This window comes from Scyliorhinus torazame, chromosome 8 (assembly GCF_047496885.1).
Source record: "Scyliorhinus torazame isolate Kashiwa2021f chromosome 8, sScyTor2.1, whole genome shotgun sequence".
NCBI lineage: Eukaryota > Metazoa > Chordata > Chondrichthyes > Carcharhiniformes > Scyliorhinidae > Scyliorhinus > Scyliorhinus torazame.
Genome location: NC_092714.1, coordinates 267,818,780 through 267,842,159, shown reverse-complemented (window position 1 = coordinate 267,842,159; position 23,380 = coordinate 267,818,780). Strand labels below are relative to the sequence as shown.

The following is a 23,380-nucleotide window of genomic DNA, read 5'->3' as shown; positions in this document are numbered from 1 at the left end:
AATTAAACGAGGCAGCGCAGAGATATGTTCAGGGAACATGTGCGCAGGGAAAGCCCCAAAAGAGGAAAGCGCCCCAACCCCCCACAGAGCAGATAGTTCAGGCTCCAATGAACCCAGTAACCACCCACCGCACAGCCACATCGGACGACACGGAATTTTTGTATACCACCCCCTTAACAGTGACCCAATTATGGGACGCATGTGAGAAAATCACACCGTTCCTCCCCACCTCAGACCCCCCACCACTTCTTTGCCAGAGTAAAACAGCAGGCGACCATGTACGGCCTGGATGAGCGAGAGCACGTAAAGCTCGCAGTTTTGAGTCTAGACCCTTCGGTCATAGCAGCCCTTCCTGACCCACAGAATATAGGAGGCACCCTTGCAGAAATGCATACCGCGGTCCTAGACGCGATCGGATATAACCAGGGAGACCCCACAGATGGCCTCAACAAATGCAGGCAAAAGAAAACCGAGCACTCCACAGCGTTTGCTGGACGCCTGTGGATCCATTTTGCAGCAGTTTTTGGAGACTTAGACCGCGCCCATTTGTCCCCAGACAACATGACCAAATGGACCCGCACCCTTATCTCCCATGCCACAGAAACAGGACAAAAAGCTTGCGCGAATTATGATCCCTCAGAGGAGGCTCATAACGAGAAATGGGTCGTAAAAAGATTGTCCCGTGCTTGGGAGCAGTCTGTACAAAACAAACCCGCAGTTAAAAGAGCAGGCAGAAGCAGACATACAACCAGTAAAATCACACCAGAACCCCGCATGGGTAAATGAAGGAAAGAACAGCCCCCCACAAAAGTCACAGGAGTGTTACAACTGTGGCCATCTAGGACACTTCGCAAGAGAGTGCAATGCCCCATGAAAGCCACAGAGAGCCCAGCAGACGGGCACCCTAAGTAAGAATAAGACAGAGCCCATACATAGTGTGAGCATCCGTTCAGATCAGTCGGACCTGAACGGAATGGACTGACGGTGTTCGGGCTCCCCGCAGTTGGGTCTGCGACACCCTTTGGGATAGGTCCGGACGACCGGTAGTTGCAGCGAAAATACGGGGACAGCCCATCGAGTTTCTCTGGGACACAGGAGGGTCCCACACCACAATAAATTCCTCCACCATGTTCCAAAAGGACACGTGGCCCACTACAGCCACTATCACCCTCAGCGGCTTTACAGGCCACTCAAAGCAGGGACACATCACAGCCCCTGTACCCATTCAAATCGGCAACATCACCACCAAGCACCCCGTAGTTTTAGTCGATCTGCCCCACACAGCAGAACACATTCTGGGAATCAATTTTATGAATTCCCACAACCTAACATTTGATCCAGTCAACCAGTGTGTCTGGAAAATGGCAAAATCTGCAAGAGCCCCCGCAACGCTCAACATAGGCGAATACGCGAACAAAATTAGCGTAGTAGGCGAATTTTGGTTTAACCCGACCACACTTAGCACGGACAAGCAGGTTAGGGCAGTTTTACAAAAGAACAGGACAGCATTCGCGACCCACAAACACGACTGTGGCCGGATGACTGGTTCAGTACAAATCACAGGACCTGACCCTAGACCCCAGAAGCAGTATGGATTTTCCCAAGAGGCAGAGAGAGAAATTTCAAAAGTAATCGACAGCTTATTAGAGCAGGGCGTACTTAGATCAGTAGCCTCCACTAATAATGCCCCGATTTGGCCAGTGAGAAAGCCCGATGGATCATGGCGACTGACCATCGATTACCGGGAACTCAACAAAATCACCCCCGCAGTAGCAACAAATCCCGAGACCATGCTCAAGCAGGGACTCAATTCCCGATACTTTACGATTTTGGACATCAGTAATGGATTCTGGTCCATTCCATTGGCAAAGGCGTGCCAGTACTAATTTGCCTTCACCTTTAAAAATCAACAGTACTCGTGGACATGCCTTCTACAAGGATTCCACAACTCCCCCTCCATTTTCCACCGACAGCTGGCAAATGGTTTAGCCAAATTCTCTCGGCCCGAATGTCTGGTCCAGTACGTAGACGACCTACTACTGCAGACAGACACCAAGGAAGAGCACATCGAGCTTCTGTCCGAACTCCTGGAACTCGTACATTCAATTGGTTGTAAATTGGCCCAGATTTTGGAAGACAAGGTGATATATTTGGGAACAATTATCACACATGGTAAGCGCGAGATCGAGCATAAAAGGATTGACTCGATTGTTAAATTGCCCCTTCCCCAGAACGTTTCAGCCCTCCGGTCGTTTTTAGGACTGGTTGGCTATTGCCAAAACCACATTGACGGTTTCGCCAGCAAGGCAGCACCCCTCTCAGACCTCCTAAAGAAAGGAGCGCCCTGGGAATGGCTTCCGCAGCATACGGATGCTGTGGATGCATTGAAAAGAGCACTCATAGCAGCCCCCGCACTACAAGTCCCAGAGCCACTTTCCCCTGACGCTGTCGAGGTAGCAAGCACAGACCGCATCCTTTCGGCCGTCCTCCTCCAGGAACGGCACGAACAGTTAAGGCCCGTGGCTTACGCCTCCAGAATTTTAGATGCTGTGGAGCAGGGATTTTCAGCCTGTGAGAGGCACCTGCTCGCAGTATTCTGGACAGTACAGTATTTTTCATACATTACCGGACTGAACCCCATCACAATCCTCACGGAACACATCCCCACCCAACATTTACTGGACGGACAACTCAAGGACGGTACAGTCAGTCAGATTAGAGCAGCTAGATGGACCCTTTTTTTGCAGGGACGGGACATCACTGTTAAAAGGACAAAGACCCACACTTTTTTAGCCGACAACCTACAGTACCCCGGAATCCCCCATGAATGTGAAATTATCTCTCCACACCACAACACAGGCCCCTTTATTGCTAAAACACCCCCCAGAAAGATAGGTAGTTCAACCCAGAGCCCCCAGCACACAGACACGTGCGAACCCATTAGGATATATGTGGATGGATCTTCCACAATATTAGAAGGGAAGCGCATAACAGGATGCAATATTTATGTCGAGGACGCGCAGGGACGCGCCCTAGAAGAAATAGCAATAAAACTTCCAGGACACTTCGGCGCGCAGGCAGCAGAACTTGCGGCCATCGCATACATAGTGAAACACCCAGATTCCTTCCCCAGTCCAGCAGACATATACTCGGACAGCCTCTATGTCTGCAACAGACTTACGGAATTCCTACCCCTGTGGAAAGCAAGAGGATTTGTTTCCGCCAAAACCCCTCCCCTCAGCCCCATTGCTCCGTCACATTTTAGAGAGAGCACAGAACAGGCCTTTTGGGATAGTCAAAGTTCGAAGTCACCATCATTCCTCCCCCCCTGGAAATGTAAAAGCCGACGCATTGGCAAAAGCAGGTTCCAGACATGGATATTTTTGGACACCCCCCGAAAGCGCACCAGTGAATGCAGTTCAGGTCTCGCAGACTAAGATCGAGGATTTAGTGCAGGCTCAGAAGCAGGACAGCAATCTCAGGGAGATTTTAAAAGGAAACTATCCAGCACCCTACGAGAGGTTTAAAAATGCTATGACCACACATGACGGTGTGGTGTTAAAAGACACCCTTTATGTGGTTCCTGAACAGGACAGGAATCAACTGATTTGTTTGTTCCGTGACAGTCATGGACATCAGGGAATCGATCCCACTACAGCCCACCTCAGGCAGCTCTGCTGGTGGCCGAGTTTAAAAGAAGATGTTACTCACTACGTTGAGAATTGTCTTATCTGTGCCCAGAACAATCCAGACAGATATGCCAAAAGGCTCAGCTCAGTCACACCCGACCCGTTAATGGCCCCTGGACTAACCTCCAGGTTGATTATATAGGACCGTTGCCCCCTTGCAGGAATGGTTATAAATATGTACTCGTGGTGATAAGACACGTTTACAAAATGCATTCCCATCCAGAACTAACACGGCAAAGACCACAGCCAAGATTTTGACCCACCACATCTTTACAAGATGGGGACTCCCCCGCAGCATTGAATCTGACCAAGGTTCCCATTTTACGGGACGTGTCATGAAGAGCGTCCTCACAATATTTGGCATTACCCAAAAATTCCACATTGCATACCACCCACAGTCGAGTGATATCGTGGAGCGCATGAATCGGACTCTAAAATCCACCCTCAGAAAAATGGTCCAGCAAAACAACACCACTTAGGACTCAGTCCTCTCTTTTGCGCTGATGTTTTTGCGAAATACAGTTTCCACATCCACCGGTTACACCACACACACCCTCATGACCGGACACCCCATGAAAGGCACAGAATTTTTATTAGGCTTAGATTTGACCAGCCCTGAAGTGACGGCCCTCACACACGAGAACGCAGTCAAACAATTAGTGGAAAATGTAAAAACAGCTCAGCTAGCAGCCGCAGTGAAATTGGGCACAAGAAAGAAACAGAGCAAGGCCTGTTTCGATAAGACAGTGCAGTGTAGGACAGCAAGTCATGCTCTCCGTATACAACCCCAGCACATTCCTGTCACCAAAGTACTCGGGTCCGTACCCCATTGCGGACAAAGTAAGCCCTTCAGTCTACAAGATAAAGTACCCCAATGGAAAGACTGTGTGGTTCCATATCAACCAGCTGAAGGCATATGGAACACAGTCTAACCACGCACACGTCATGCTCGACGCAGCAGACCACGCCCCGCCCACAGCCAACGTAACCCTACCCTCCCCCAACACGTCCAGCCCAGCCACGGACTCAACCCCGACTCCACCCCCGAACTATAGACTCCGCCCCAGAACGCCCACAGACTGCAGCAGCAGAGACAGTGACTGTGACTCGGACGATAGCCACAGCACGCCTCCCTACTATCCCCATGCAACAGGACCCACATCCAACGAATCTGGCCACGATTCGAGTGATCCCTTCATGATCACTTTCCTAAACAAACCCCACCACCGACCACCGACCTACAATGACGACCCCGATTCCATCACCACAGAACTAGACACCACCTATTGGCACCGAGATAATTCGTACAGACTCGTCCGTAATGACGAGAGCGATCCCAGATCACACCATGCAGCCCTATCAGCCCTGATACACTCGAGAGTGTGGCACCCGGGAGAAGATGACGACTTTGAGTCTGACTCCCAAAACGAGAACCCCTTTGCGACCCTGTTCGCAACCGATAACTGAGGTGTCCAGATGATGTTTTAAAAGGAACCGCTTGGGAGAAAACGGTGTCCTTTCTGATGGAACCTGCAGCATGTTTGATGTTGTTTGTACTTGTCCTGTTAAATGTTGTATGTCAGACTGGAAATTTTGTTTTCCACAGCCCCACGCCCTTTCGGCCGAAACCTCTGAGAACTTGTCCACACGCTCATCGGCAAAAACCTCTGAGAGCTTGCCAGACGCCCGTTCATAACTGCCCTCCTGGTTCGAAGGTAGAACCAATACGGCAACCCCCCACAATGACTACATTTCTTGCCCGTTCTTGTCGGTTGCTCAGGCAGTGGAGAAATGGCATTGGGACCCGCCCTGCCTGGGAACCCCCTCTGGTCAGCTACGCTTGGGTAGGGAACACACTGCATTGGTCAGCGTCTTACCCGGGGACTCCATCCAACTCTTACCCGTCGCGGCCCATACGCACCTCATTTCGGAAAGTTTGGTTCAAAAAGTTTTGTTTTGTTTCAAGTAACCCTTAGGTTGCCAACCTTATGCTATTTACATCCTCAAACATCTGGATGGTAAATCGCACAGTCCGCGAGACGGCTCGCACTGCTTCAGTATTTGTAAGTGTGTCTTGTCCTGAAATTCGGTTTAAAAAAAAAAAATGAGGGAGTCACACATAGTGACCAATTATAAAGGGAGTAATTGGCACTAAAGGACAGACAGGCTATCATACGAGATATTAAACCAAGATAGTAACAGACACTATGCTTGATTCCACAGAACTCCAGAAGCTCCAGGACCAGAGAAGAGAAGTGAAAGAAGAAGAACCATGAGGACATCCTCCGTGTTGCTCATCGTTATAATGGACATTTGGTTGCGCGTGAACGCGAACCCCCTGACCTCAACCCCCCCCCAGCCGTTAATGATTCACTTCCCCACAGCACCCAGAGCCCAGTCACAAGCGACACCACAACATCTTGGTGTGACAGGTTTATAACCTGGTACTCCCTGTCCTACATGATAGAATTCCTATTGGTATTGGCGATACTTTGCTGCATCGTGCAGACTATTTGTCTGAGAAAATGGAGAAGGGGAGCCTACCGCGCTCGCACCCCGGTATATTGGATCAGATCCCCTATTTTCGGATATGACCAGACCCCCGACCCCCGCGATCTATAATAAAGAGCATTCGTTTGCGTTTTTTGTTGTAAATAAAGAAAGGTTCATGAGCAATTGTACAATCCTGAGCTTGACCGCCAAGCCAGAAAATGTGTATAATACTGCTATGATTTTGTTTGTATGGTTTAGGAAGTTAGTGTGATGAAATGTTTAAGTGAGTGTAGTTTATTAAGGATAGTTAGAGGTTCCGATTTTCTTGTTTTGTAATGCATGTCCCTGTTTGACATAGCGCCCCTTAGAATTGTCAGTTAAAATAATTTTTGCATAGTTATGGTCAGTGTACAGGCCATAGAAGAGTGCTCGCCGGGTCAGGGAATGAAAAACAACGCAGTTATGTGATCCTTCACGCTTCGCGTTAGGATCGCAAGGAGGGTGTGTAGCCACCTGAGTTGGCCAAGTCCCGATTTAAAATGGAGAACAGCAAAGGCTGAAGGGAAGTTCAGCCAACACAGGCAGAAACCAGCAGGTGCAGGTTTACTGTGTATTAAACTCTGCAAAAGCCCAGACAGCATCGATACAAGCAGCCATCTGCATAATAATGTGGCAGCCATCTACATACTAATGCGCGATACCCGGGAACAATCGCAACATTTGGGACAAACAAAGCTAAGCCAAACTCCCCAGCGCCAGCAGGAGCCAACACAAAAGAGATTAACGGACACCTCAAGACCGCCCATCGATCAGGGAACCGCTCCAGTATTGGAGAAATCGAACCAAGCGATTGGAACGAAGTCCAATCACCTAGAACCAGGTACAGGGTCCGCCCCGAAAGGCGGGAAGCCCCCGGGGACTATAAAAGTTAAGCCCCAAGTTCAAATCGTTCTTCTTGACCGGGTAACCCAGCAACGCGAACCAACCTTGACCGTGACCGGTTCAACTGCCGCCGAGAGATCCAGTAAGTCTTAAGTCAACGCTCACTACGAAATAGGCGCTCCCAGCTACCAATCCGTACCAACTTCGAATCCCGCAGACTCAGAACCCGAACGAAAGGCCATTTGTTCCCCTGACCTGGTGGGCCAGTCCGAAGTTAAGTATAGGCCTGTTAGTTGTAGAAGTAGCTTAGAAGTAGAATTTGTGACTTCCGGTTGCGGTGAGGATGAGCTAGCCGCACGTTCCGGCGGCTCCAGCTCCGACGGACCTTCGGGCTCTTTTAAGAGCCCCAACGGGGATTTTTTCGGCCGAGCAACCCGGTGTGGGGTGTGTGGGAAGGGAGTCCCCCCCGAACAACGAAGGAAAAAAACCGGCGGCGGCGGCTTCAGCCTGAAGAATCTTCGACCATAAGGTCAGAGGGAGTGGAAGACAAAATGGCAGCGGAGAAATCGCAGGCGACATGGGGGCCTGAGCAGAACGAGGCCGTGAGACGGTGCGCGGACCTGCTGAAGAAGGAGGTACTGACCCCGATGCTACAGGCAATTGAGGAGCTTAAGGAGACTTTAAAGACCCAGGAGACTGAGCTTCGCATGGTGGAGCAGAAGGTGTCAGGTATTGAGGACGAGGTCCTGGGCCTGGCGGTTCAGACTCAGACGCACGAGGCACTTCATAAAAAGTGTGCTGAAAGGATCGAGGCCCTTGAAAACGGAGCGCGAAGGAAGAACCTTAGGATACTAGGTCTCCCTGAGGGTGTGGAAGGAGTGGACTGTGGAGCGTACGCAAGTAAGATGCTGAGCTCACTGATGGGTGCTGAGGCCCCTGCGGGCCCAATGGAGGTGGCGTGGGCAGGTCGGATCCCGGCGAGAAGACCAAAAGCGGGAGAACCACCGAGGGCGATAATCGTGCGATTCTACCGCCTTAAGGTCAGAGAAGAGGTCCTGAGGTGGGCTAAAAAGGTGCGGAGTAGCAGATGTGAGAATGCGGTGGTACGGATATACCAGGATTGGAGTGCGGAGGTGGCGAGAAGGAGGGCGAGCTTCAACCGAGCCAAAGAGGTTTTGCACAAAAAGGTGAAGTTTGGGATGCTGCAGCCGGCAAGACTATGGGTCACGTATCAGGAGAGACACTATTACTTCGAGACGGCGGAGGAAGCATGGACCTTTATTCAAGAAGAGAAACTGGACCGGAACTGAGGGACTGATGCTGCAGGGAATTGTTATTATTGTTTTGTTAATGTTATGGTGAAAGTTAATCGAGAAGTAAACAGGGAAGGGGGGAGACACTGGGGAAATGTGGGCGCCGGTGAGGGGGGAAAGACGGGACATAGTCGGAGAATGGGGAAGGGGAGGGGGAGGGGAAAGGGAGCTGCGCCATAAGAGGCTGGTCAGGTAAAGGGATGTTCCCGCGCCAGAAAGAATAAGGCGGGAAAACAGGCGCAAGGCGGATGGGAGTTCCCTCACACCGGGGGGGTCGAGGAGTGAGCAGGAGTAGCCGGGGTCAGTTGAAGCCAGCTGACTTCCGGAAGCGATATGGGGGGAGCAATCAAGCTAGATAGGGATCTAGCGGGGGAGGGGGGCGGACGACAACTGGGTTGCTGCTGCGGAAATCCAAAAGGGAATGGCTAAAGAATGGGTGGTCGGGGACGGTGTGCGACGCTGGGGGAGCGAGCGGGAGCGCGGAGGCGGGATATGGGGCTGGCCTAGAGAAGGTAATGGCTAGTCGACACGGGAGGGGGCAGGTAGCCCCCTAGGGAGGCTGATCACGTGGAACGTGAGAGGCCTGAATGGACCGATAAAAAGGGCCCGAGCGCTCGCGCATTTGAAAGGACTAAGGGCAGACGTGGCTATGCTCCAAGAGACGCACCTAAAGGTGGCGGACCAAGATAGGCTAAGGAAAGGATGGGTGGGACAGGTGTTCCACTCAGGACTGGACGCAAAGAACAGAGGGGTGGCCATTTTGGTGGGGAAACGGGTAGCATTTGAAGCAAAGAACATCATAGCAGATAGCGGAGGTAGATATGTAATGGTGAGTGGTAGGCTGGAGGGAATGGAGGTCGTGTTGGTTAATGTGTATGCCCCAAATTGGGACGATGCGGGATTCATGAGACGGATGCTGGGGCGTATACCGGACCTGGAGGCAGGAAATTTGATTTTAGGAGGGGACTTCAATACGGTGCTGGACCCGGGGCTAGATAGATCCAGCTCAAGAACCGGAAGAAGGCCGGCAGCGGCCAAGGTACTTAAGGGGTTTATGGACCAAATGGGGGGAGTGGATCCATGGCAATTTCTAAGACCTCGGGCTAGGGAGTATTCCTTCTTCTCCCATGTCCATAAAGTGTACTCCTGGATAGATTTTTTTGTTTTAGGAAGGTCGTTGATCTCTAGGGTGGAACAAGCTGAATACTCAGCCATAGCGGTTTCGGATCATGCCCCACATTGGGTGGACCTGGAAGTAGGAGAGGACAGGAAGCAGAGAACACTCTGGCGATTAGATGTGGGACTGATGGCGGATGAGGGAGTGTATGCAAGAGTGAGGGGGTGTATTGAGAGATACCTGGAGGTCAATGACGACGGCGAGGTCCCTGTGGGAGTGGTCTGGGAAGCACTAAAAGCGGTGGTCAGAGGAGAGCTGATCTCTATTGGGGCCCACAAAAGGAAAACAGAGGCCAAGGAAAGGGATAGATTACTGGGGGAAATTTTAAGGGTGGACAGGGAATTTGCAGAGACCCCGGAGGAGGAGCTGTACAGGGAAAGGAGACGACTCCAGACCGAGTTTGACCTTCTGACCACCAGAAAGGCGGAGGTACTGTGGAGGAAGGCACAGGGGAGGAGGTACGAATATGGGGAAAAGGCTAGTCGCCTGTTGGCGCACCAACTGCGAAAGAGGGCAGCAGCGAGGGAGATAGGAGGAATTAGGGATGAAAGGGGAGACACCGTGCGAAGGCCAGGAAAGATAAATGAGGTGTTTAAGACCTTTTATGAGGAACTGTATAGGTCTCAACCCCCAGGGGGAGAGGAGGGGATGCGGCGGTTCCTGGACCAATTGAGGTTCCCGAAAGTGGAGGAGCGGGAGGTGGCAGGCCTGGGGGCGCCGATTGAGGTGGATGAGGTTATTAAGGGACTGGGAAGCATGCAGGCAGGGAAGGCTCCGGGGCCGGACGGAATACTACAGAAAATATGTGGACTTGTTGGCCCCGTTGATGGCGAGGACACTCAATGAGGCCAGGGAAGGGGGGACTCTACCCCCGACGATGTCGGAGGCGACGATATCGCTAATTTTGAAGAGAGACAAAGATCCGTTGCAGTGCGGGTCCTATAGACCTATTTCACTATTGAACGTGGACGCCAAGTTGCTGGCAAAGGTACTGGCATCGAGGATAGAGGACTGTGTCCCGGGGGTGGTGCACGAAGACCAGACAGGGTTCGTAAAAGGGAGACAACTGAATGTTAACGTGCGATGACTATTAGGGGTGATAATGATGCGAAAGTGGAGGGGGAGGCAGAGATAGTGGCGGCAATGGACGCAGAGAAGGCATTTGATAGGGTGGAGTGGGAGTATTTATGGGAAGTGTTAAGGAGGTTTGGGTTTGGGAACGGGTTTATTCGCTGGGTTAGACTCCTTTATGGGGCACCAACGGCAAGCGTAGTTACAGGTCGACATAGATCGGAGTATTTCCGATTATATAGGGGAACAAGACAGGGATGCCCGCTGTCTCCATTGTTGTTTGCGTTGGCAATTGAACCTCTGGCCATGGCGTTGAGAGACTCCAGGAAATGGAGAGGGGTGATTAGAGGGGAAGAAGAACATCGAGTCTCCTTATACGTGGATGACCTATTGTTATACGTGTCGGACCCAGCGGGGGGGATGATAGAGGTTATGCGAATTTTGAGGAGGTTCGGGGAATTCTCGGGGTATAGGCTAAACATGGGGAAGAGTGAATTATTTGTGATACATCCAGGGGACCAGAATAGAGAGATAGAAGGCTTACCGCTAAGGAAAGTGGAAAGAAACTTCCGATACCTGGGGATTCAGATCGCTAGGAGCTGGTGAACCTTGCACAGACTTAATTTGACACGGCTGGTAGAACAAATGGAGGAGGACTTCAAGAGGTGGGACATGCAGCCTTTATCGCTGGCGGGCAGGGTGCAAGCAATTAAGATGATGGTCCTCCCGAGGTTCTTATTTGTATTTCAATGTCTCCCTATATTAATCACCAGAACCTTTTTTAATAAAATAGATAGGAGCATCACGAGCTTTGTGTGGGCAGGGAAAGTTCCGAGAGTAAGGAGGGGGTTCCTTCAGCGTAGTAGGGATAGAGGAGGACTGGCACTACCGAACTTGCGAGATTATTATTGGGCCGCCAATGTGGCAATGATACGTAGATGGATGATGGAGGGTGAGGGAGCGGCGTGGAAAAGACTGGAGAGAAAGTCCTGTAAAGGGACGAGTTTAGAGGCGCTGGTGACGGCAGCGCTACCGCTCTCACCTAAAAAGTATACCACGAACCCGGTGTTGGCGGCAACACTGAACATATGGGGACAGTGGAGGCGACAGAGAGGGGTGCGGGGAGCCCTGGTGGGGTCCCCTATCAGGAACAACCATAGGTTCGCCCCAGGAAGAATGGATGGAGGATTTCAGAGCTGGTACCAGTTGGGAATTAGGAAGGTGGGAGATTTATTCATAGATGGGACTTTTGCGAGCTTGGCAGCATTGGAGGAAAAGTATAAGTTACCCCGGGGAAATTTCTTGAGATATATGCAGGTGAGGGCGTTTACTAGACAACAGGTGAGGGAATTTCCGTTGCTCCCGACACAGGGGATACAGGACAGGGTGCTTTCAGGGGTGTGGGTCGGAGAGGGCAAGGTGTCAGAGATTTACAGAGAGATGAGGGAAGAGGGGTAGGAGTCGGTGGGAGAACTAAAGGGAAAGTGGGAAGAAGAATTAGGGGAGGAGATAGAAGAGGGTATGTGGGCTGATGCCCTAAGCAGGTTAAACTCCTCTTCCTCATGCGCCAGGCTTAGCCTGATTCAATTTAAGGTGCTACATAGAGCACACATAACGGGGGCAAGATTGAGCAGGTTCTTTGGAGTGGAGAACAGATGTGGGAGGTGTGGCGGGAGCCCGGCAAACCATGCACATATGTTTTGGGCGTGCCCGGCACTGGAAGGATATTGGAAGGGAGTGACGGGAGTGATCTCGCAGGTGGTGAATGCCCGGGTCAAACCAAGCTGGGGGTTAGCTCTATTTGGAGTTGTGTAAGAGCCGGGAGTGCAGGAGGCGAAAGAGGCCGATGTCGTGGCCTTTGCATCCCTAGTAGCCCGGCGCAGGATCCTACTTATGTGGAAGGAGGCGAAACCCCCCGGACTGGAGGCCTGGGTAAACGATATGGCGGGGTTTATTAAACTGGAGCAGATAAAGTTTGCCCTGAGAGGATCGGCTCAAGGGTTCACCAGGCGGTGGCAGCCATTTCTCGACTACCTAAGGGAACGTTAGAGGGAAGACAGATGACCAGGAGCAGCAACCCAGGGGGAAGAGGGGGGGGGGAGGGGGGAGGGGGGGGGGGGTTTAGTTTAGTATAGGTCAATAGATAATGGGGTTTTGTTACTTGTGTATTGTTAAAAATTTCTATTTTGTTATCGTTCCGTTTGTTTTGTAAGAGGGAAATATGTTGTTTAGAAAAAATTTTCAATAAAATATATTTAAAAAAAAAAAGAAGTAGAATTTGTGCATGAGTAGCGATTACTGTGTATAATAAATGTGCTTTGATTTGAATCTTACTAATTGGTGTATTGAGTTATTGGTCATTACTTAGACTTGAACCTCGTGGCGGTATCATAAAGATACCTGGCGACTCGAGAGCAAAGGTTATAAAACAGAGCCAATTGAACCAACCAAAAGTTAGCAACAATCACGCAAGGAAGTAGACCCGGGGTGCGGGGGGGGAAAGAGAGGCCGGCCCGCCGTTCGGTGAGCCCGGATCGCGGGCCAGACCCCATCGGAGGCCCCCCCAGGAACGGACCCCCCTCCTCCACCCACAGGCCGCCCCCCAAGCCTTCGCGACGAGTACCTGGCAGCAGCGACCATGTGTAGGCGGCGGCGGCGGGACTAGGCCGTTTACGCGCGGCTGCTTGGCCCACCTGGGCCGGAGAATCGGCGGCCCGGCCGCGGATTGCGACTGGCGCCGCGCCAAACACGCCGGCGCGAACACTGCCGATTCTCCGCACCTCGGAGAATCACGCGCTGGCGTCGGACCGGCGTCGCGCGAAAAAATGGCGCGACCCCCAATTCTACCAGCCGGTGCGGATTCGGAGAATCCCGCCCAGGGAGTCCAGTAATAATAGTCTCATTGAGAACTTGGAGGCAGTTTCGCCAACAATTTGGGTTGGGGGCAGGGTCAAGGGAAATGTTGATTCGGGGGAACCACAGATTTGAGCCAGGGAGGTGGGATGGAAATTTTCGGAAATGGGAGAAGGGGATTAAGAAACTAAAAGATTCGTTTCTTAGGGGTCGGTTTGCAGGTCTGAAGGAGCTGGAAGTGAAGTATGGGCTGGAGCAGGGGGAAGTGTTTAGATACATACAGGTTCGAGATTTTGCCAGAAAGGAGATACAGAGCTTCCCGGTGGAGCCGCCTCCACATTGCTGGAGGAGGTGCTGACGACAGGGTGACTGGAGAAGGGGGTAGTGTCAGCGGTTTACGGAGCTATTTTGGAAGAGGACAAGGCACCACTGGAAGGGATCAAAGCGAAGTGGGAGGAAGAGTTGGGAGAGGATATGGAGGAGGGGTTCTGGTGTGAGGTGCTCCGGAGAGTGAATGCCTCCACCTCTTGTGCGAGGTTGGGGCTGAAAGAGCCAAAGGTGGTATACAAAGCACACCTCACGAGGGCGAGGATGAGCTGATTCTTTGAAGGAGTAGAAGATGTGTGTGAGCGTTGCGGGGGGGCTGTGTTAATCACGTTCATATGTTTTGGTCTTGTCCAAAGCTAGAAGATTACTGGAAGGAGGTTTTTAGGGTAATTTCTAAAGTGTTGCAAGTGAAACTGGACCCGGGACCCCGGGAGGCCATATTCAGGGTGTCGGACCAGCCAGGGTTGGAAACGGGCGCGGAGGCAGATGTTGTAGCCTTCGCCTCGTTGATCGCCTGAAGGCGGATCCTGATGGGTTGGAGAGCAACCTCTCCACCCTGTGCCCTGGCGTGGCGGGGGGACCTGTTGGAATTCTTGACTCTTGAGAAGGTTAAGTTTGAACTGAGGGGAAGGATGGAGGGGTTCTACAATTCATGGGCATTATTCATCATGCACTTTCAAGAACTGGATATCATCGAACATTAGTTGGGGGGGTGGTTGGAAGGGTTGGGGGGAGGGGGGCTGTGTGTTAATGGTGACTATAGGTGATTCCTGATTATTTTTTGTCATTTGTTTATGTGAACATGCGGGCTAATGTTTGGGGTTTGGTGGGAGGATGGGTTTGTTGTTATTGATATTGGGATTGACATATTTGATACTGATTATTGTTTATTGTTGGTGGGTATAAATTTGGGAGAAGTGGCAGCACGGTGGTGCAGTGGGATAGCCCTGCTGCCTCACGGCGCTGAGGTCCCAGGTTCGATCCCGGCTCTGGGTCACTGTCCGTGTGGAGTTTGCACATTCTCCCCGTGTTTGCGTGGGTTTCACCCCCACAACCCAAAAATGTGCAGGGTAGGTGAATTGGCCACGCTAAATTGGAAAAATGAATCGGGTACTCTAAATTTATAAAAATAAATAAATAAATAAATAAATTTGGGAGAAAATGTGAAAAAGGAGAATAAAAAATATTTGAAAAAAAAAGAAATCGGATTGTGAACGAGCTGGAAGTTCTTGCAGCTCACCATGGACAAAGTCACAACCAATCTTCCAGAAACTCTGGGGGCGATTCTCTGATATGGAGGCCAAGTGTACGCGCCGTCGTGAACGGCGTCGCGTTTCACGATGGCGCGAACAGGGCCCCGGCACGACCTATTCTGGTCCCCACAGGGGGCCAGCACGGCGCTGGAGCAGTTCACGGCGCTCCAGCGTCCTTACGCGGCACCAAATGGGCACCGCGCCAACCTGCGCATGCGCAGTTGGGGCAGCCCAATCCTGCGCATGCGCAGTTGGGCCGCGCCATCCTGCGCATGCGCGGGGAACATCTTACGCACGCCGGCCCTCACCAACATGGAGCCGGTGTTCTGGGGCCGCGCGCGGAAGGAGGTAGACCCGGGGGGGGGGGGGGGGGGAGAGGTAGGCCCGCCGATCGGTGGGCCCCGATTGTGGTCCAGGAGCCCCCCCCCCCACAGGCCGTCCCCCCAGCATTCCCGCAGAGTTCCCGCCGGCAGCGACCAGGGGTGGACGGCGCTGGCGGGAACTTTTCGTGTCGCAGCAGCCGCTCGGCCCATCGGGCCGGAGAATCGCCGCTCGCCGGTTCTCCGAGCGGCCCGGTGCGAATCGCACGCCGCTGGTTTCCCACGCTGGGTGGGAGAATCGCGTGCGGGGTCGGGGCAGCGTGGCGCGATTCACGCAGCGCCCCAGCGATTCTCCCACCCGGCGTGGGGGGGGGGGGGGAGGAGAATGGCGCCCCCTGTGCCTTCACCACTAATCCATACTCTCTTTCAGTTTTCAATCTAAACTGAGAAACAGAGTTCATAGACTGAATTATCCAGAACACGTTCAGCGGTAGGAACCATTTTTAGGTCCCAGCCACATTCTCAGCAGCAGGACAGCTCCTGGGTATACAATTAAGAGGCTGCCTTCGGCATTACCATCCAATTAAGTATTCCTTGTGGTGCTATGTATCACTGTAAATACACAAGAGGTTAATGCAAATGCACTAAGACTAAGTAAACACTAGAGGGAGCACCAAAGACATCATGACATGCAAACATACAGCTAATGAACACATAATGGACACGGCCAGTGGGCAGTCAAGAAACCCAGAGATGACACTACCACAAGGGGGCAACCCATATAAAAGGACAGCGCACACATGCTCTTTCTCTTTCCACAGGCGACACTCAGAGAGAAGTACAGGGGCAGATCGGAAGCATCACACCCACCGCATGGCTTAGAGCAGGCTGGTTAATTAGACTGAGTTACAATAGCAAGATTAGCAGGAGAGTCAAACTCAATTAGGAGAATTGTTAACTGTTCAATAAATGTGTTAAACCTATCTCCAAGTCTGAACCTTCCTTTGTCAGAGCATACATCAAGGAAGCAGCTTATGCTACATGAAGAAGCATAACACAACATTCCTTACTGCAGTCTCCAGGGGATTGCATGCAAATTGCAAAGTCACTGCCTGTAGTGGACCTTTGACTTTCAGATTTGCATTTTAAGGTGGTAGATTGAATTTATTTGTCCTGGCGCTCAACTCCTTGCACTGCATGTGGCTTGTTACCTGACAAGCTGCAGTTCCAGCAGAGATCTGGTGTGATGCCAGAAAAATCTTATTTGCACTGGCAAAGTGCTGCTAATTGGCTGCTTATGAACCTTAATTGGCTTCCTGCTGCTGCTGGTTGGGTTGCTGTCAGCACAATGAAGCTGCCTCTGGGAAAAGTACAAGGGGGTGGGAACACATCCAGAAATATCACAAACAATTTTTCTGCGATTTTCCCAGTCTATCCAATCCCACGCCCCACATCCAAATCCTTGGGAAAAATCCTTTCTTTTCAGGCCAATGAGTTCTCCACAAAAATTAGAGATGTAACAGGTTTACATAGAAACAGACAAACATACAAATTAGGAGCATTCGTAGGCCATTCAACCCCTTGAGCCTGCTCTGCCATTCAATAAGATCATGGCTGATCTGATTGTGGCCTCAACTCCATATTCCCACAGGAACCTGCCTATCTTCACCTTAAATATGATCTCAACCTCCACTGCACCCTGAGGAAGAGAGTTCCAAAGATTCACTACCTTCTGAGAGAACACAATTCTCCTCGTATCCATCTTAAATGGAAGACTCCTGGGGCTGGATTCTCCAATTCTGGGGCTATGTCCCCACACCGGCGTGGGAACGGAAAAATGGCGCAAAACAGCCACCGATTTCCCATTTTGCTGGGGTCTAGCTGGATGGCAGCATAGAGCACCCGGCTGCCGATACGGCCCGGAGAATTGCCGGGTCTGTGGCTGCGCATGCGCATAGCAGCGGCCTGTGCTACATGGCTGAGGCCACTCGCAGACACGGCCTAAGAAATACTGCCGCCCCCCCCTTCAGACGGCTCGCACGCCCCGGACCATGACCCCATAGTGTCCCCAGCCCCGAATAATGTCCCTCCCTGTCCGCGGATCGGCCCTCCCCCGGCTGTGGCAGCGCTGGACTGAGTCCGCAGCCGCCACGCCGAGTTCTCGACGGGTGAGACCATGAGTGACTCACGGCACCGGGTACTCGGCCGGTCAGGGGCGGAGTTTCGGGGTGCGGGCCTCAGGCAATGTCATGTGGCCGTCGATATGTGGCACGGCATTCTCTCCGAGTATGCTGCTTTAGAGGGGGCGGAGCATCGCAAAAGCAGCAGCGTCCCAATTTGGTCAGGAACTCGGATTCTCTGGCCGTTCGCCGAACGCAATTTTGGCGTGGGCGACCGGAGAATCCAGCCCTTGATTTTTAAACTTGTGGAGCTAAATTCCCCGTTTCAGCGGCTAAGTGCCAGCTTGAATGGAGAATTAATGGGAGGTTTACGACCAAGAAATCAGCGGCGAACCTTCACTGATTCCTGGACCAGTGAGGGGCTAGCAGTGGCCCTGGGTGAAACACCTGGCTCTCACGCTGAAAACGGCCGGAGAATGGCCGTATCCCTGGCCGCGCATGTGCACGGCTAACGACCTGCAGTGGTCGCACCGTACAACATGGCGCTGGCTGTGCGCAGACCCGACCCGCCATCCGCAACCGCACAGGCCACGCCCTGGCCACCCCGCACCAGTCCCCCAAGCCCTCACTGAAGCCCCCCCCCGGCCAGCGGCACGGATCCCGGCTGAGTGTGGCGGCGCTGGACACAGTCCGCAGCCGCCACGCCGGATTCCCGACTGCTGAGTCCACACCTGTCCCTCGCCATCGGGAACTTGGCCATTGAGGGCGGAGCGTCGTGGGAGGGCCAGCCGATGACATGTAAACGCCGTTGCAACGGCGCGCAACACGATGACACCATTTGCGAGGGGCGGAGCATGGCTGATTACAATATCGGCGTCGGGCAATGGAGAATCCCACCTGTCATCTCACAAATGCCCTGAACAACTGTAGAAAAACGTGCGTACTTTTACATTCCATTACCCTGGCAATAAACTATAACTTTTTATTTGCCTTCCTAAATGTTTGCTGTACCTGCATACTAACTTTTCCTGATTTATTTAACAACATACCTTGTTACCCAGAGTTCTGTAATCTCGCTCCATTCAAATAATGGGCACGATTTAACAGGGAAAAAACAGAGTCCGTTTTGGGCATGATAAGAGGGATGTTTCTTGCAGCCTGCAGCGCCGAGAACGACTCCACTATTAAATAGGACTCTTTTTTTTGGCCTTGGCCCCTGCCGAGGCCTGCACTTACCATTTTAAAATGGCTCCCGAATCTATTGACCTGCCACCGTGGCCTCCGGACACCCTCTAATAACCCAACTTACTTGTTAGGGGATCGTCGAGCCCCCCCTCATCCCACTTCATAAGGGCAGGGCAACCCCGGGCCCGATCCCCGGCACAGGCAACGTGACACCTTGGCACAGCCAGCCTTGCACCCTAGCAGTACCTCTGCAAGTATGGCAGTGACACCCGGGCACCCTGGAAGGTTGGCAATGCCAGGGTACCCGTGTAGCACTGTCAGGGGTCCAGTGTGGCAGTGCCAAGATGCAAGTGCCAAGGTGCCCAGTTGGCAGCGGGAGTGCAAGAATACCACCCTACCCAGTGTCCGACCATCCGGGACCTCCAATGCCTTGCGAGGCCCCACCCCCCAAGTGCCTTATGTTTTTGTTTTATTTAGAGTACCCAATTATAATTTTTTTCAATGAAGGGGCAATTTAGCGTGGCAAATCCACCTACCCTGCACATCTTTGGGTTGTGGGGGTGAGACCCACACAGACACGGAGAGTATGTGCAAACTCCACACAGACAGTGACCCAGGCCCGGGATCAAACCTGGGACCTTGGCGCCGTGAGGCTGCAGTTCTAACCACTGAGCCACCGTGCTGCCCCCCAGGTGCCATTATGCCTGGTCCATGTTTGTGTGGGACAATGCTTAACGGTGCCACGGTGAGGTCTCCCAGGCACGGACATTCGTTCCTGGACACTGGGAGAATCCTAACTGCTCATTGTAAATGTAAATCTGGATCCCGCCCAGCCATTGTGGAATCCAGATCGCAACATCACGCGAATTCTGAGCATCGCAAATCTCACGAGAGGCCTCTCGCGATATTTAGCAGACCCGTGTCATCGGGTCGAGCGTGACGAGGCTGTTCAATCGTGCCCAATATTCTGCTTCTCTATTCTTCCTGCCAAAGTGTACAAGTTCACATTTTCCATATTGTCCTCCATCTGCCAAATTTTTGCCCATTCACTTAATTTATCTATATCCTTTGCAAGCTCCTTGTGTCATTTTCACAACTTAGTTCCTACCTTTCTTTGTGTCATTAGCAAATTTAGCAAGCATAAATTCCATCCCGTAAGTCACTGATATAAATTGTAAATTGTTGAGGCCCCTGCACGGACCACTGTGGCATTCCTCCCGTTCATTTTGCCAGTCTGAAAATTACCCATTTATGTCTACTCCCATGTTTCTGTTCGCTAGCCAATCCTCTATCCATGCTAATATGTGGAGGGGGTGGTGCAGGGGTAGGTATTATTATCTGAAACTTCTGAAATCAACGGTAGGCTCAGAGGGTTGTAAAGTGCCTAATTGACAGGTGAGGTATTGTTCCTTTGGCTTAACCATTAAGCTTCATTGGAATAGTGCAGGAGGTTGAGAATAAAGAGTCAGAGTGGGAGTCATGCAGAGATTTAAAATGATGATCTGTCTAAAGCTCATAGTCATGCTTGCGAACTGAATGGTTGTATTTTGGTCACCAAGTCTACATTTGGTTTACTCAATCTAGAGAAACTGCATCGTGAGCAGTAAATACAGTACAAGTACACACCTGGAAGGTGTGACTGGGGTTGAACATAGGAACAGGGATAGGCCATTCAGCCCCTCGAGCCTGCCCCGCCATTCAATGAGATCATGGCTGATCTGTGGTTTAATTCCATATACCTGCCTCTGGCCCGTATCCCTTAATATCTTTGCTCAACAAAAATCTACCTATCTCACATTTAAAATTAACAACTGTTCTTGCTTCAACTGCTGTTTGTGGGAGAGTGTACGTAATGAGTAGGTGGCAGAGCTGTAGGTGATGAAAAGTGAGGAGGCTAAAGTGCAGATGTTACATCGCCTGAACTTGCAAAGGAAGGTGCTGTGGGAATGGGAGGAGGTGTTGCCGTTGATTAAGGAGTGTTGCAGAAGAAACAATCCCTCTTGAATTCTCCTCCACAATTGCTGACAGGGGATTTGACTGTCCCATTTCTCACGCTTAATAATCTTTATTGTCACAAGTAGGCTTACATTAACACTGCAATGAAATTACTGTGAAAAGCAACGAGTCGCCTGTTCGGGTACACAGAGGGAGAATTCAGAATGTTCAAATTACTTAACAGCACGTCTTTCGGGACTTGTGGGAGGAACCCGGAGCACCCGGAGGAAACCCACGCAGACACGGGGAGAACGTACAGACTCCGCACAGACAGTGACTCAAGCCCGGAATCGAACTTGGGACCCTGGAGCTGTGAAGCAACAGTGCTAACCACTATGCTGCCATGCCGCACTTCTGCTCTCTCGCCTTCCACTCCCTCCCAGAACCATAAGTTGTCATTGACATCATTGCCTCCACATTCATCAGGATCATTCTTTTCCATTTTCACCACCTCCACCTTAATGATCGTCCCCTCCCCTTTCAGCAGCCTGATGAGAACATTCCTCCTATGATAACCTATCCACTCCTCAAGCTCATTTGTCATTATATTCCTTCACCTCACTCCCACTTTATCCTTTCTGTCCTTGACATCCGACACCGTTCCAATGAAGCTCGAGGGACAGCACCTCATGTTTTGATTGGGCACTTTGTAGCCTTTCATATTCAATATTGATTTCAGCAATTTAAGATCATCGCCTCTGCCCTCATTTTTACGGACAGCTGCTACTGATAATGATTCTGCTATTCCAGTTTACACATCTCCTCGACAGATTAGTCTTTCTACCTTGCCCCATTACATCTCCTTTTGCCTTGCGCTATCACTGCTTTTGTCAGTTAATCTCTCCTACCTTCCACCCTATCATAGACTTTCCTCTCCTCCTTCCCATGCCTCTGAACTTACGTTTGTTTCATAAATTTAGAGTACCTAATTATTTTTTCCAATTAAGGGGCAATTTTAGTATAGCCAATCCACCTACCCTGCACATCTTTGGGTTGTGGGGGTGAGAACTACGCAGACATGGGGAGAATGTGCAAACTCCACACGGACAGTGATCGGGAGCAGGGATCGACCCGGGTCCTCGGCGTCATGAGGCAGCAGTGCTAACCAATGCATCACAGTGCTGCCCTCTCCTCTGCACTTACTTAAAACATATTACAGGCCATAACGTTTTCCAGTTTTGATGAAAGGTCATTGACTTCAAATGTTAACTCTGTTGTTCTCTTCATAGATACTGCCTGACCTGCTGAGCATTTCCAACACTTGTTTTATTTCAGATTTCCAGCAATATTTTGTTCTTGTAATAATGATTAATGGTTATTTAGGTAAACATCTAAGGTTTACTGGCATGTATCCAGTAAGGAATGAATTCACCCATGAGAGTAAGGGGGATGGAATATTTTCATGGAAAGAGAGGAAATTTAAAACACACACAGACTTACATATATTTGTCTACAACAACAATCTTGGTGCATCTAGGATTATCCTTACTATACCTTGCTTCGATTACTTTGTTCAAGAATACTAAAATCATGACATCAAGAAATATAAGACCATAAAGCATAAAAGCTCCCTTTGCACAGACTTCTGTGCTTCAAATAAATGGCTAGTCAGTGCCCCAGGCAACTCAACCATTACAGCAAAACAAGCTGAGTACTGCTTACTGTTGAATCATTGAGCAGTTAGTTTCTATGGCTACAATTCAGTAAATACAGAAACTATAGAATGTATTCTGCCTAAATCCCAAAAGGAACAGGGGTACACAGAAGGCATATCCCACAGGAAAATACTGTCGACAAACAATCTTTAAGTAAATGAGAAGATCAGCCATACTAACCCATCACTTTTCTTATACAGGATTCCTGTTTTTTCAGTGCCATATTGCTTATTGCCCTGGAGCTGATGCATGCTGTACACAGACTGGCGACTCACAGAATCCTGCAGGAACAGAAAAATATAAACAAATGATAACATCAGTGACTATACAGTAACTATACAAAATTCCACTTGAGAAATAAATAAGCAAAGTCTATTATTAAAGAGAATGGTGCCATAGTGGTAATGTTCCTTGACTGGTGATCCAGTGACTTGTCAAATGATCCAGAATTATGCATTCAAATCCAATAAATGTGAAATAAAAAGCTAGTATGAGTAATGATGACCATGAAACCACTGAATTACTCTTAAAAACTCATCTGGTTCACTGATGTCCTTGAGGGAAGAATATTCTCACCCAGTCTGACTTACATGTGCCTCCAGACTAAAGGAAACGTAGTTGACTCTTACATGCCCTCTAAAATGGCTAACAAACCTTTTAGTTGTATCTAGCCATGACAAAAAGATCTAATAAGAATAAAACCAGAGAGACTGCCCGACAACGATTAAGGCATCAGACACAATGAAGGCACACCCAGCCCAGTCGATCCTACAAGTCACTAACATCTGGAGACTTGAGCCAAAATTGGAAAAGTTTCCCTACAGATGAACAAGCTCACAACTTCCTCACAGCAGCAATCTCCAGCTGATTGCAGTTCTCGACGGACTTACCCACGCTGGATTCCAAAGTCCATGGGCGGGATTCTCCACTCCCACGCCGAAGTGGCCGCGCCATCGTGAACGCCGTCGAGGTTCACGACGACACGGAACGGGCCCGGTCCCGACCGATTCATGCCCTGACAATGGGCCAGTATCGGGGCCGCGCATC

At 50.8% G+C, this 23,380-nt stretch overlaps 1 protein-coding gene across 3 annotated transcripts in view; it reads right to left on the bottom strand.

Moving 5' to 3' along the window:
* Positions 1 to 23,380, bottom strand: part of unm_sa1614 (un-named sa1614) — a 448,364-nt gene that overhangs the window by 164,515 nt on the left and 260,469 nt on the right. For all 3 annotated transcript variants that reach the window (XR_011948821.1, XM_072515283.1, XM_072515284.1), the window contains exon 10: positions 22,514 to 22,614. Coding sequence is in view for 2 of the 3 variants with exons in the window: in XM_072515283.1 (XP_072371384.1) it covers positions 22,514 to 22,614 (101 nt within the window). In the remaining variant the exon portion in view is untranslated. The remainder of the gene's footprint in view (positions 1 to 22,513; positions 22,615 to 23,380) is intronic.